A 13160-nucleotide genomic window follows, 5' to 3' on the forward strand; every position below is an offset into this window, starting at 1 on the left:
CGCACTGCCAGTACAAGCGCGGACAAGACCCAGTTTCCCCGGGAGTGATCGGTGGATGTATTTGTTTTTGGCCAGGTGATATGTGGCTGAAATCCGCAAGGAGAGAAACTGCGATAGTGATTTTATGAATAGTGCTTATCCGGCTCATCTGTTGCCAGGGATGTTCGCCGCCGTGGAGCATGGCCCGGTCCTCTGCAGCGACTCCAACATCCTCTGCCTGTCGTGGAAGGGCCGCGTGCCCAAGAGCGAGAAGGAGAAGCCGGTGTGCAGGAAGCGCTACTACGAGGAAGGCTGGCTCGCTACCGGGAACGGCAGAGGGGTGGTGGGGGTGACGTTCACATCCAGCCACTGCAGGAGGGACCGGACCACCCCACAGAGAATCAACTTCAACCTCAGAGGACACAACAGTGAGGTGAGTCAAGTGTTGTTGTTTTTTACAATTTAGTTGGGTGACGAATATTTCTCCCCATCCTAATTAAAACAATTATTTCACACCCAAGCAACAGGGGATTGAACTATTGTCTGTCTAATGATGAAGATACTTTATTGCAGTCAGTGGTTCTCAAACTTTTTCATGTTAACGACCCCTAAACTTAACTGACACAAATTAGACTACAGACCCCCATTTGATAAAAGAAAATTGTCCTGGGTCCCTCATCTGATAAGACGCTTTTTGCTTTTGATGTTTTATTACAGAAAGTGTATGAAATTGTTCCTTATGGATGGAATTATAATGAAAATGAATTATTCCCCTTTTTGCTCCAAACAAAACTATGGGAACCACTGCTTTATTGATCCCCTTAGAGCAGGGGCTCTCAGCTCTTCAGTCCAGGTCCTCCTGGTCCTCCTTCAAGCCATCTAATCAGGGACTGTTTTACTGGGGTGTAAGGCGAATGCTATTGACAACAGTTAAGGATACAGTTAAGATACGATAGGAAACCAGCAACCAAGGACCACTCGCCCCTACTCCAGGGAGGTCAGAGTGCTGCTTCAGGTGCAGAATGACATCATTGGAGCTGGCAGGGTTTCAGCGATTTATTTATTTTTGCTCAAAGACACTTGGGCACTGGACGGGCTTGAACCGGGGGTGGTCTTTTTGCTCACCGCATCCTCCTGAATCTCCTGCAATCAAAACATTGCAGTCCTCAGCTCCTTGGCTTTATACCTATCTCATACCATACCAATGTAATGACCTCAAACTTTCCTACTTCAAAGCCATTTATTTTATTGTGGAAGGATCCACTGAGTAATGGCCGGAGCGGCTCCGTAGCCTATTCCCTATCACGCATATGCATATTCCCATCCATATGTAGCAGTGCTGGCACAAGCATAGAGCCAGCACAGGCGGTGTTTTCTCTTTTAGTGGATGTAACTGTTGGTCAGATGGAGCAAGGTGCTGTGTCAGCATTCCATAAGGCAGCTGACTGGAGAGTGGATGGATCTCTACAGAGGGTGACTGAAGCGCAGCAGAAATGTCATTTAACTCTGCCCACTTGAATATGCTCCAAGTACTGATTTTGCCCCTTTGTGGTTTTGCTATAATGCAGCGATGTGGTGGAGGTTAATCCCAATTTACTAAAAAGAAAATCTGTAAAATGGTTTGCCCACCTATTTAAGCTGCTAAAAATCTTTAATACATTACAAATATATAAATGTTGCTACTATCAGACTGATGGAAGTATGATAATGGGGTATTTAGAAAATAACAATAGTTCAATGCTATTCTGAAGATGTATTTTGTTTTGTTTATATTGGTAGTTGTTTGCCTTGTGGTTATCATTAAGTTGAGTTAATTTATGCAGCTTTGTGTTTTGTCACATTATCACTGCGTATAGTGTCTTTGACTTGAGGCTCTTTTGCTAAGTTTTACTGATTTGTTTTTAAAGCTACATGGCATATATCAAGAAGCTTGTTCTCTCACATTTAATTCAAATGGAATTGCGAGGAAAAACACCCCCGCCCCCCCATGCCCTCTGCCCTCATTCCCGCACCAGTAATGGAACTGGTAATGACTTTTCCACTTCCCACTCTCCATTTGATATAAAGCAATAAATAAACGCTTTGGGAGATGTGAAATCTATCATCTGTCCGCCCCGTGCATAATTCCGTGTCTCTGACAGCGGGGGGAAATGACATCGTCTAACGAATTCTGTCAGGTTATGAGGGATCTGCTCACTCACTCACATCACTTCCTGTCCCAGTTCTGATGAGCAGAGGAGAGAGGGCTGTGTGTACGTACAGTAGAGTACAGTACAGTACAGTACAGTACAGTACAGTACAGTGCAGTACAGTACAGTACAGTGCAGTACAGTACAGTACAGTGCAGTACAGTACAGTGCAGTGCAGTGCAGTACAGTACAGTGCAGTACAGTACAGTACAGTGCAGTACAGTACAGTACAGTACAGTCCGGCTAGCACACACCACAGCCTCTCTGATTGGCCGGTCCAATAGGCGACTCTCCCCTTGTCGTATTGTGAACGGAATCGGAATCAGCTTTATTGGCCAAGTACAAAGATGCAAATGAACCTTTAAGTGACAGTCACCTTTTTGATCTCAAAATAAGGCACTTAAGTGAATGGTTTTGAGTGGTTTTGTGTCTGCCCTGGTATCGGTCACCTTTTTTCACTCTCCATGAGTTTGCATCCCTGCAAGTATGCGCACACACACATACACGGAATTTGACTCTGGTTTGCGTTGCAGCAGCAACATGCTCTTATTGTTTTGAAGTGATTGGAAAAGAGCGATGTGAAAACATTTGGGCAACCTCTCCTTGACTTCCCAAAGCTGCTGCTGGCTCAGCAGTAAGTGCAGAAGCGTCCCCTGACAGCCCTGTCCTCTGAAACGTCAGCGCTGCCATTGAACACTGTCACCGCCGGGTGACGAGTGTCCTTTCACGCAAATGAGCCCAACTCCTGTTACGCAAAGAGCACACGGGAACGAACGCAACATGAGCTCATCCCGTAGGACTGTTACCCAAAGAGCACACGGGAACGCAACATGAGCTCATCCCGTAGGACTGTTACCCAAAGAGCACACGGGAACGCAACATGAGCTCATCCCGTAGGACTGTTACCCAAAGAGCACACGGGAACGCAACATGAGCTCATCCCGTAGGACTGTTACCCAAAGAGCACACGGGAACGCAACATGAGCTCATCCCGTAGGACTGTTACCCAAAGAGCACATGGGAACGAACGCAACATGAGCTCATCCCGTAGGACTGTTACCCAAAGAGCACATGGGAACGAACGCAACATGAGCTCATCCCGTAGGAGAGCGACGTTACGTTTGGCCGTTATTCCCGTTGATGTAAAGACCTGAGCGTCCCGGCTGTCACTGTGATCACGTTAACGTCGTGAACGTCTGAAATGGATGTGTTTTCTGTGGGGGGTATGTAGGAAAGGGGGGTATGTAGGAAAGTGGGGTATGTAGGAAAGGCCAGTGGGGGGTATGTAGGAAAGGGGGGTATGTAGGAAAGGCCAGTGGGGGGTATGTAGGAAAGGGGGGTATCTTGAAGCCGCGAGGCAGCAGTTCTGTAGAGCACGTCACTGCCCCTGCCTGGGTTTAATTGACATTTTATGGCCACTCATGCAAACAAAATGCACGCACTGTACCGTGAGGTGTTTTCCATAAACGCATCCCTACCTAATAGCACGTGTAGCGGCTCGGCTCAGCTCAGCTGTGGCCCCAGCATGGCTCTCAGGACGGACATGTGAACGAGATCTTCTGTGAATAATGACAAGGTTCTCCTAAGCCCTGCGTACGTACAGCAGCAACCCTGATGCTTTGTCCTCCTCCGCGTTGAGAGATAATTACAAGGTAACTGCTTCAAAGAGATGTACTGTGTCTGTGTGTGTGTGTGTGTGTGTGTGTGTGTGTGTGCGTGCGCGCGCGTGTGGTTGTGTGTGTGTGTGTGTGTGTGTGTGTGTGTCTGTGTGTGTGTTTGCGTGTGTGTGTGTGTGTGTGTGTAGGTGCCATTCTCATGGAGATTGTTTTGTCTCCCACAGCCATATAATTTCATAGCGAGCGGCAGGAGCACAGCTACCCCCCTCTACCATACCAAATATGAAAACACACACACACACACACACACACACACACACACACACACACACTATTTGACAGGGCGGGCATTCCGTCCATTTCAGCCACCTGCAAGGCGAGCGAGATTGAAAAAGATGAGCAGGGAAAAGTTTGGAAGTGGAGGAGAGGAGAGGAGAGGAGAGCAGGAAGATGAAGTCAGACGTGAAGAAGAGTGACTTCTAATTGACAAGAGACGGGCCATGAAAACAAGATGGAGAGGCTGCGTCAGGGTGTAGACTAGAGATGCAGAGATTTTGGTAGCTGTTATTCTAGTATGGGTCATTTAAGGTACGTTTCATAGTTGAAACTACACAGAGAAATTATTTTTGTCTTTTGCCAGATTGTTTTGGGAGGTCTTGTCTGTATGAGTTTGAGGTGAGTGAAAAAGACTGATAAGCTTACTGAGGAGGGAGAACTGAGGGGAAACTGCAATTAAATATTTGTGAGATAAAGCTAGACAGATATATCTGCCTCTCTGTGGTAAAACTAGACAGATATATCTGCTCTCTGTAGACTGCTTTGTACTTTGTATTTTTCATGGCACTCGGTCGCTTAACTGATGTGCTTACTGCTTCATATGCACACAGTATAGTCAAGTCAACAGTTAATCCTCAGAATCATTGTGATGATATCTCATATCTGCTTCACAGAGTGCGTGGATACAAATATATAGACTGTTTCATCTCAACAGCATAAACACTCTAAATTTCCCTCAGCTTACTTCCTGTCGCAGTGTTTGCTGGTACAATAACGGACAGGAAATAAGCTAGGTTTCAAACGGTTCGCTAGCAACACAATTCTGTGAAAACCGTCTATATTGGATAATATCTAAGGTCTTTGTGGTGTGTGTTTGCGTGCGTTTCTCATGATGTGTGTGTGTGTGTGTGTGTGTGTGTGTGTGTGTGTGTGTGTGTGTGTGTGTGTGTGTGTGTGTGTGTGTGTGTTAACCCCCTATCAGTGTGGTATTCCTCTGCTCTCATAATCCAAGTCATTATATGATGGTCACTATGGAAATAAATAACTAAGTCTCACATCATTGTCATTTGAACATGATTGCGTTGTTGTCCTGTTGCTAATGCTAACCTTAACATAACAACACACTAACTGAAACTAGACCAAACTATAAGGCAACTGCTTGTTGGGTTGATGCGATTGATGGGTTACTCTGTTTCTGTTTTTATTTACAGAGAAATGGGACTTCATGTGGTTGACTTGCATCACACAACAATATCGTGCTACAGCAGTTTCAATAAGTCCTCTTTTTTTTTTTTACACAGACGGACCAAAAAGATCTACCGTATTGGAATGACAGTTGACCCTGAATGGCAGTGCTACTATTTATATCATCGGAACAAAGCTGCTGACCTTCAGCAGTGGGCGTGTCGCTTGCAGCGCACTCAAACCAAGATGAGAATAGATGAAAACATCATTCAGTGATGCGCCTGCCTGTGTGATCGCAGGAAAATCCCTCTGGGAACGAATCAGAATAGATCAACCCCTCTTATGACTTTTTCTTTCTGTTACAGTGTGTTCAGAAGCCTAGTAGAGCAAGCAGCTAGCCCGCCAGGAGTCCATTGAGTCTCTATGAGAGCTGAGCATCTGACACAAGCTTGCCACTTGCCAGTGACTGCTAGTCTGACGAGGGGAAGGTGGCGACAGCTCAGTTTTTGTGCAGATCATCAGTGGCCTGTCATCTGCCAGGCTAGCGGTGCTATGTCTTAAACGTTTCTTTTACATGCTACAGCGTCAACGCCCGCGCTGAGGGTTGCACCGCGGCGTGCAGCCCCCCGAAAATGTGACTTGACGCAGCTGACGTGAACAGCGCAAGTATAATATAATATAGATGGAGAGAGTGAAAAACTGTTACCAAATATAATGCACTACATCTCTCTCCTTGGCCTAACTTCTAGTCATTGAAATCTTAGTGAAATCACACAATTTACTAATTTTGCTGGGGACTCTCCCCTGCGACGCCCTCGTCAAGCTGACGTTCGAGTATATGGGTCTAGTTGCTGTCGGCAAAGCTCCATCATCCATTTGGAGGCGGACGCACAAGCATGTTGTCCGATTTAGGCCGGCATCACACTTGGTGTGTTGTGTGCTTTACTCTAGGAAGGAACTCCATTTATTTCCAATGAGAATATCCGTTAGAGCAGCACCATGCCGTTGCAGATGCATTGAGCTGTGATGATGAGTGCGTCGCACTTGTTTGAGGTTGCGTTTTCTGTTTCTGCGATGAAAATATTTTCTGTCAGTTAATCAGAAATGCAACAAAAATACTACAATTTATAATCACGGCTAAATGAGTTTAATCTGAATAGGTTTGAATCCATTACAGATAAACTACGGTCCTGGTTACTATTGCTGCGACGCCATTGGCTCTCCAGCATGCACCGGCTGCAGGAAGTAGTAGTTGCTAGTCAGAATGTACAGTTTGGCTTCTATTTCTCTAGCGCGCTGTTTTGAGGAAAAGTAGAACATTAAGTGACAATCTCAAGGGGAGACATTTTTACTTGAGTTGCTAAAAATATGAACGTGATAAAAGTCCTCAGCAGAATGTCACTGTGTGTGTGTGTGTGTGTGTGTGTGTGTGTGTGTGTGTGTGTGTGTGTGTGTGTGTGTGTGTGTGTGTGTGTGTGTGTGTGTGTGTGTGTGTGTGTGTGTGTGTTGAGACTGCAAAGGCCCTCTAAAGAGTTGGACGAGGAGCTGTACTTGAAACACTGGCGCATACTGCGAAAACAGTTGTGCAGCTGAACACACACATGCACACTTCCATGTCATTCCCATGGGCCTTATGTTTGGCTCCATGCCTAATGGCAGGAGTTCCACCTGTTCGTTTTCCTTTGCGTCTCTTGATCTCCGCTCTTTGTTAAAGCAGAGGGGCTGACAAGACTGTCTAAGGTCCTAATCCAACAGAGATCCATGATCCCAGGGCAGTGGCTCTTGTTTACCGCACGCACGCACACGCACACACGCACACACACACACACACACACGCACACTCGCACACTCACACACTCACACACACAGCTGTTCCTTGCTGTCTTCCTACAGAGATACATTTCTCAGCTCCTTTAGTCACTTACATAAACAACACCAAGAATTCAAGTACTAGTATGATGTCATTTGATTAATCCTGATATTATTTATCTATCTGACATGACAAGACTTACCAGGTTGAAGAAAATAACCACCGCACACTTGAATTGACTTACTGAGATTTATTCAGTGAACAGCGCGTTTCGCGGGTATGCATCATCAGGTTCACTCATGATGAGTGAACCTGATGACGCATACCCGCGAAACGCGTTGTGCGCTGTGCGTGGGGAATCCTTTTTGCTAAAGACTAAAGCTGTGTTCACACCGAGATATTTATTTTTCTCTCTGTCGCTGGATTCAACCCTTTGGAATCGCTCTGTCGCTCTGTTTAAATCGCTCGTCAACAGGCACAATAATTGACGTACATCTGGGGGCTATAACGTTACGCAATGTCATGATATTTGTCCACTACGAGCCACCGTAGTTGTTTACAAGCTAAGCCTATCAGCGTGCTCCCCTTGCGAGCTCTATACCGGTAGTACAGACTTCACTTCATGTCAGATCTCAGCCTGTCAATGTGGTTTGTTGCTACACAATAAACCAGCGGTTTGTTCCAAGCCAGTGTGATCCTTGACTCACTCTCACACAGCAGCCAATCAGCGTTGAATAGCGAGCGACTGATGCCAGCGTAATTTCGCCCGAGTTGGGATATTTCATCTCGGGCGACGAGCAAATTTTCTCCCTATCGCTCTGTCTCTGTCGCTCGGACGCCCAGCGATTTTTCTCCCAGGCGAATATACGCTCAATCGCTCGTTTGCATTGACTTTGTATGTAAACTCGATGCCAGCGAAAAACTTTAATAGGTCGGTGTGAACGCAGCTTTACCAGGTATTTTACATTTGAGCAGTTTTTCCCCTCACAATTCCTGTGACTAAAATTGAGAATCCTATAATAAGAATGCAAAGTGTCTGTGTGTGAGCAGAATTGTGTTCAGCACGATCGCACGTAAAATGGCATAGCTGTGCTATACATATATAATAATAATAATAATATATAGCTGTGCTATATAGCTGTGCTATGCCATTTTACATGCGATCGTGCTGAATTTTTCAGCAAGTGTAAAGAGCACCCCTGCGGGTGACCTAGCGGGCCAGCTTTTTTAATTAGGTAATGAGGGCTGACTAAATGGGTAAGATGGCTAATTAGGGGCCAAAATGAGTCGACACAGGTTCAGCACCATGGAGAGCTCCATTCGTTAGCTACTGATGGAGCACACCTGAGTGGAGGAGCACACTTGAGCAGAGTTGGAATCAGCCAGGGAAGTGTACTATGAAAACCCTCAGGCGAGAGAGAGGAGAGGCTGCATGCCAACTCTCCGCCTCAACCCCACCACCATGTCTCCCTCTCTAGTGCCTCAACCCCACCACCATGTCTCCCTCTCTAGTGCCTCAACCCCACCACCATGTCTCCCTCTCCACCCCACCACCATGTCTCCCTCTCTAGTGCCTCAACCCCACCACCATGTCTCCCTCTCCACCCCACCACCATGTCTCCCTCTCTGCCTCAACCCCACCACCATGTCTCCCTCTCTGCCTCAACCCCACCACCATGTCTCCCTCTCTGCCTCAACCCCACCACCATGTCTCCCTCTCTGCCTCAACCCCACCACCATGTCTCCCTCTCTGCCTCAACCCCACCACAATGTCTCCCTCTCCGCCTCTTGCGCCCAGATGCGCTGTGACGTTTCCACGCGTTAAAAGCCATTTCCTGGCGAAGCCTCATAAATAAATCAGCTCCTATCTCCGGCAGAGAGGCCGTGCAGGGCCGGGGACTGATCCTGGACCTGTGCAGCCCTGTGTTAAATGGGAAGGGAGGAGGAGGAGGAGGAGGAGGAGGAGGACACTGGCGTGACTTCTGCTGTGCAGTTCGACCGACTTGTCTCTTCAGTCTTAATGGGGACCATAATAATGGATTGCAAGATGAACTGAATGCAGCAGCAGCAGCAGCACCATTTTCCCTGCAACATGACCTGAGGAAGTGGAGAGTCACCACACTTAACGGGCTCAGCTGCTCTTCTTCAGTTCAAAAGATCTCCTAACCCTGTCCTTGTCTCTCACTAGGGCTGGGCGATATGACCAAAATCTCATATCCCGATATAAGTCATTTCATATCCCGATACCGATATATATCACGATATAGCATATTTTCTGTAAATTCTATTTATAGTTTATATAAAATGACCACATGGCCATTTATTTATGTAGCAGTTGAACCAGTTAAAATGTTGTCAAACCTCACAAAGGATACATGCATTCAGAATACAGATAAGCATGGCTATTCTTTACAACACAAATAATAATAATTAGTTGCAGGGCAGTAGAATGAAACACAAACTTAACCACACCACCAGTTCGATTTTCAAAGAGGACACTAGCATAGTATTGATGTGTTTGATTTAAGCACTAATCTGGATTAATATCTAAAAGCGGCCACTAGATGGGAGTGTTTCTTTAGTCAACGTCGAAATACCTACCCAGTTCAGTAGACGAAGAATAAAACGGTAGAAGAAGAAGAACAACGTTAACTAACACAACTCACACAGGGAAAGCTAAAAGCTAAAGCTAACGATAGACGTTTTGTTGTCAGCCCTCAAGGGATTTCCTTGGGATGATGAGAGGAGATGTTTTGCCAGGTTTAACGTTAGGACACACGCAAATATGGATCAAACGCGGACTTAACACAGCGCAAATGCCTGGGTAGACTAGGCGGACGGAATGGAGGTAACATCTCCCTGCTCTTTAGCCTACTCACGGCTGATTTGTGCCACTTATAAAGGGACGCAACGGGCTTGTTGACACAGTCTGGTGCGTGTGTGGACTGTGGACGTGAGTAAAAAAGAAAGCACAGCGTCAATGACGGACAATATTGCCATAAAGAGTGTGATTTGCAACACAACGATATAAACGATAGAGCATCATATCATACGAAATACATTTTCTATCGTCCAGACGAAATATATCGTCATATCGCCCAGCCCTATCTCTCACGTGCCTCTCCTCATGCCACCTCCTTTTTTCTCACTTGCGTTTTCTTTTCTTTAGACTGTCGCTTCCCCAACTCTCTCCGTCTCTCACCTGTCTGTCTCTCCATCTCTCACCTGTCTCTCCGTCTCTCACCTGTCCGTCTCTCCATCTCTCACCTGTCCGTCTCTCACCTGTCCGTCTCTCCGTCTCTCTCACCTGTGTCTCCGTCTCTGACCTGTCTCTCCGGTCTCTCCAGTCTCCATCTCTGACCTGTCTCTCCGGTCTCTCCGTCTCTCTCACCTGTCTCTCTGTCTCTCACCTGTCTCTCCGTCTCTGACCTGTCTCTCCGGTCTCTCCGTCTCTCTCACCTGTCTCTCTGTCTCTCACCTGTCTCTCCGTCTCTGACCTGTCTCTCCGGTCTCTCCGTCTCTCTCACCTGTCTCTCTGTCTCTCACCTGTCTCTCCGTCTCTGACCTGTCTCTCCGGTCTCTCCGTCTCTCTCACCTGTCTCTCTGTCTCTCACCTGTCTCTCCGTCTCTGACCTGTCTCTCCGGTCTCTCCCGTCTCTCTCACATGTCTCTCCGTCTCTCTCACCTGTCTCTCTGTCTCTCACCTGTCTCTCCGTCTCTGACCTGTCTCTCCGGTCTCTCCGTCTCTCTCACCTGTCTCTCCGTCTCTCACCTGTCTTGACCCCAGAAGCCCCTGGCAGGAGGGAAGAGTATGTGACAGCAGACTGCATTTGGCCTCAGCAAATGTGCTTAGTAGCAACGGCTTTGGTGTGCTCGCTAATCCACCCCCGCAGGAGACATGTTGCATAACACGCACGCTCGCCTCTTACCTCAGATCCAGGTGTGCTTTGTGTTCACTGGAAAGTTTGTCTGAGAGGGAAAGGTTGGCCTATAACATGCATGTTCTTTTAGTGCTGGCTGGCAGACGGATCGCCGATTGTGGACTCCTTTCCAGCAAACTGCTGTTTTAACAGAATGTTTGTGTTTTTAATGCAGGATATTCGCCTGAATCTGATTGATGTATTGATGTTAAGCGCCTTGTAATCAAGCGATGAACCGACACAAGCGATCGCACATTCATTGAGAGGCAAGAGAGGAGGCTAAGGCTGGTCTCCATATAGCTATCGACACAATCGTGCCTCATACTCCATGCTGTCTGAGTGAAGATGGCCTGATGGTTGGAGATAATAGTGACATTGATTAGAGATAATATTGATATTGATTGTACTCTCTCTGAAAACATTACGAGTCTAGACTATTGATTGGTGTCTACTGTCTATCTATTCCCTATGAAACAAATTCATCTTCAAATTTGAATTTGAATTTTCTTTCTTTTTAATACAGGGACAGTGTACAAGAACATTAACCCTATAAAATAGGGAGAGATGCATCGTATCAGGTTATAGCAGAAATGCTATTTTCCACCCGTAGTCCCTGGGCAGGTAAAATACAAGCTTAAAACAGTAGGAAAAATAGAACGAATATATCGCAATTCGCAAACAAGGGGATAGCTGCTATTACGTGAACGTAGATTTAACAAAATAAAAGCATTGCCGGCTATACACTGCACTAATAAAAAGTTTGGCTGGAAATAGTGAAAGAAAGCAGACTACTGGTCCAGCTGGCCAGTACCCAGGGTTTTTGCAGTTGGTCTCTGTTGCTGCTCTGCTGCTCATGCAGCACATCACCTCTAACGACCTGTGTCTCTCTGCTGTTATCAGATATCGATATTGAATCAAGTTGTACACGATTCCTCCCCCCGTAAACATCTCCCACTCTCCCTCCTCTGAAGGTCCCGTCCTGCTGCTGCCCCCTTCTGTCTGGCTGCAAATCACTGGCACCCCCCTCTTTGCCCCCTCCAGCCCCTCTGCTATGGTCCCGGCACAGCACAGCGCTTTTCTCTAATTGAGTTTTGCGTCTGATTTAATATCACGTCAGAGCCTGAATCAGAGGAAGAGTCTCTCTGTATCTGGTTTTATAGTAGTGGCCCAGGCTGGGCCAATGAGTTCTGGTCTCATCAGAGAGGTCAGAGAGGGCCTGTTCCCAGCAGTCTGACTCACAGGGTGCAGTATGAGGCCAACAACCATTTTAAGAGGGTATTTTCATTATTACCTTTTTTGTAGCTGATTTAGGATACTGAACCTTCAGGTTTTTGCTTACACCAAGTGCATGTGTCACTGCTTTTACTGGTTGTTATTGTTTAGGTATTTGCCTACACATAATAAAAAGAACAACAAGGCGATTGTAAAAATGTAAGAAAAAAAATCAGCTGTGCTTTTGATGCGCTGGGTTCCTATAGTCCCAATGGAACATGCTGATTCTGAACTTCCCTGTGTAAAGAAAGCCCTCTTCTCCGTGCCAGGGATCAGTGTTGCTGTGGGCCTGCACCCCCCTGCACTGTCACAGTGTGCCCTCTCTCTCTTCTGCTGACTCCGATGCAACCCAAAGCTGTCCCCTTCATTTGATGTTGTCCTCTGAGTGAAGCTGCTGGGGTCAGCGTTCAGAGGCCAGGGCCAGCGCAGGGCCTGGAGACGCTGCCAGCTTCCCAGGCAGAAGCTCCATGCTCAGTGGCCAGGCACTGGCCAAAGGGCAGCTTTGAAACGGATCAGAAGCCCTGGAGCTGCTACCAGCTATTAGCTGGGAAGGGATGAAGTGAGACGATGCACATGTGTGTGTCTGTGCCTGCAAGCGTGGGGCCACACGCAAGCAAACAGCACAGTCTTATGTAGGCCTCTTACAACTCTTAATCTTTCAGTGTAATTTTATAAATAGCAAACCGTATATTAGTTCTAAATTGGTTCTCCTTTGAATTACGCATATCTTAAAGAATGTGGGCACTAATCAGCGGCTAAATACTGGTAAATGTTGCCTGATAGTAAGTTAGTCAATTCCACTATGAGGCAGATATTTCTGATTTCTGTTGTATTCAAAAAAACTAATTTCAAAAGGGGGAGGGGAATCATCAGGGGAACTGCATTGTTTGCAGGTAGAACAAAGATTTTCCAT

At 46.6% G+C, this 13160-nt stretch overlaps 1 protein-coding gene across 3 annotated transcripts in view; it reads left to right on the top strand.

Moving 5' to 3' along the window:
* Window positions 1–160: 160 nt before the first annotated feature.
* The window catches only part of tulp4a (TUB like protein 4a), a gene marked incomplete at its 5' end in the record, with an annotated part of 50350 nt that continues 37350 nt past the window's right edge, over window positions 161–13160 (top strand). For all 3 annotated transcript variants that reach the window (XM_083643440.1, XM_083643441.1, XM_083643442.1), the window contains one exon: window positions 161–412. In XM_083643440.1, coding sequence (XP_083499566.1) covers window positions 161–412 — 252 coding nt within the window. The remainder of the gene's footprint in view (window positions 413–13160) is intronic.

This window comes from Poromitra crassiceps (assembly GCF_964638095.1).
Source record: "Poromitra crassiceps genome assembly, chromosome: 9".
Classification (NCBI taxonomy): Eukaryota; Metazoa; Chordata; class Actinopteri; order Beryciformes; family Melamphaidae; genus Poromitra; species Poromitra crassiceps.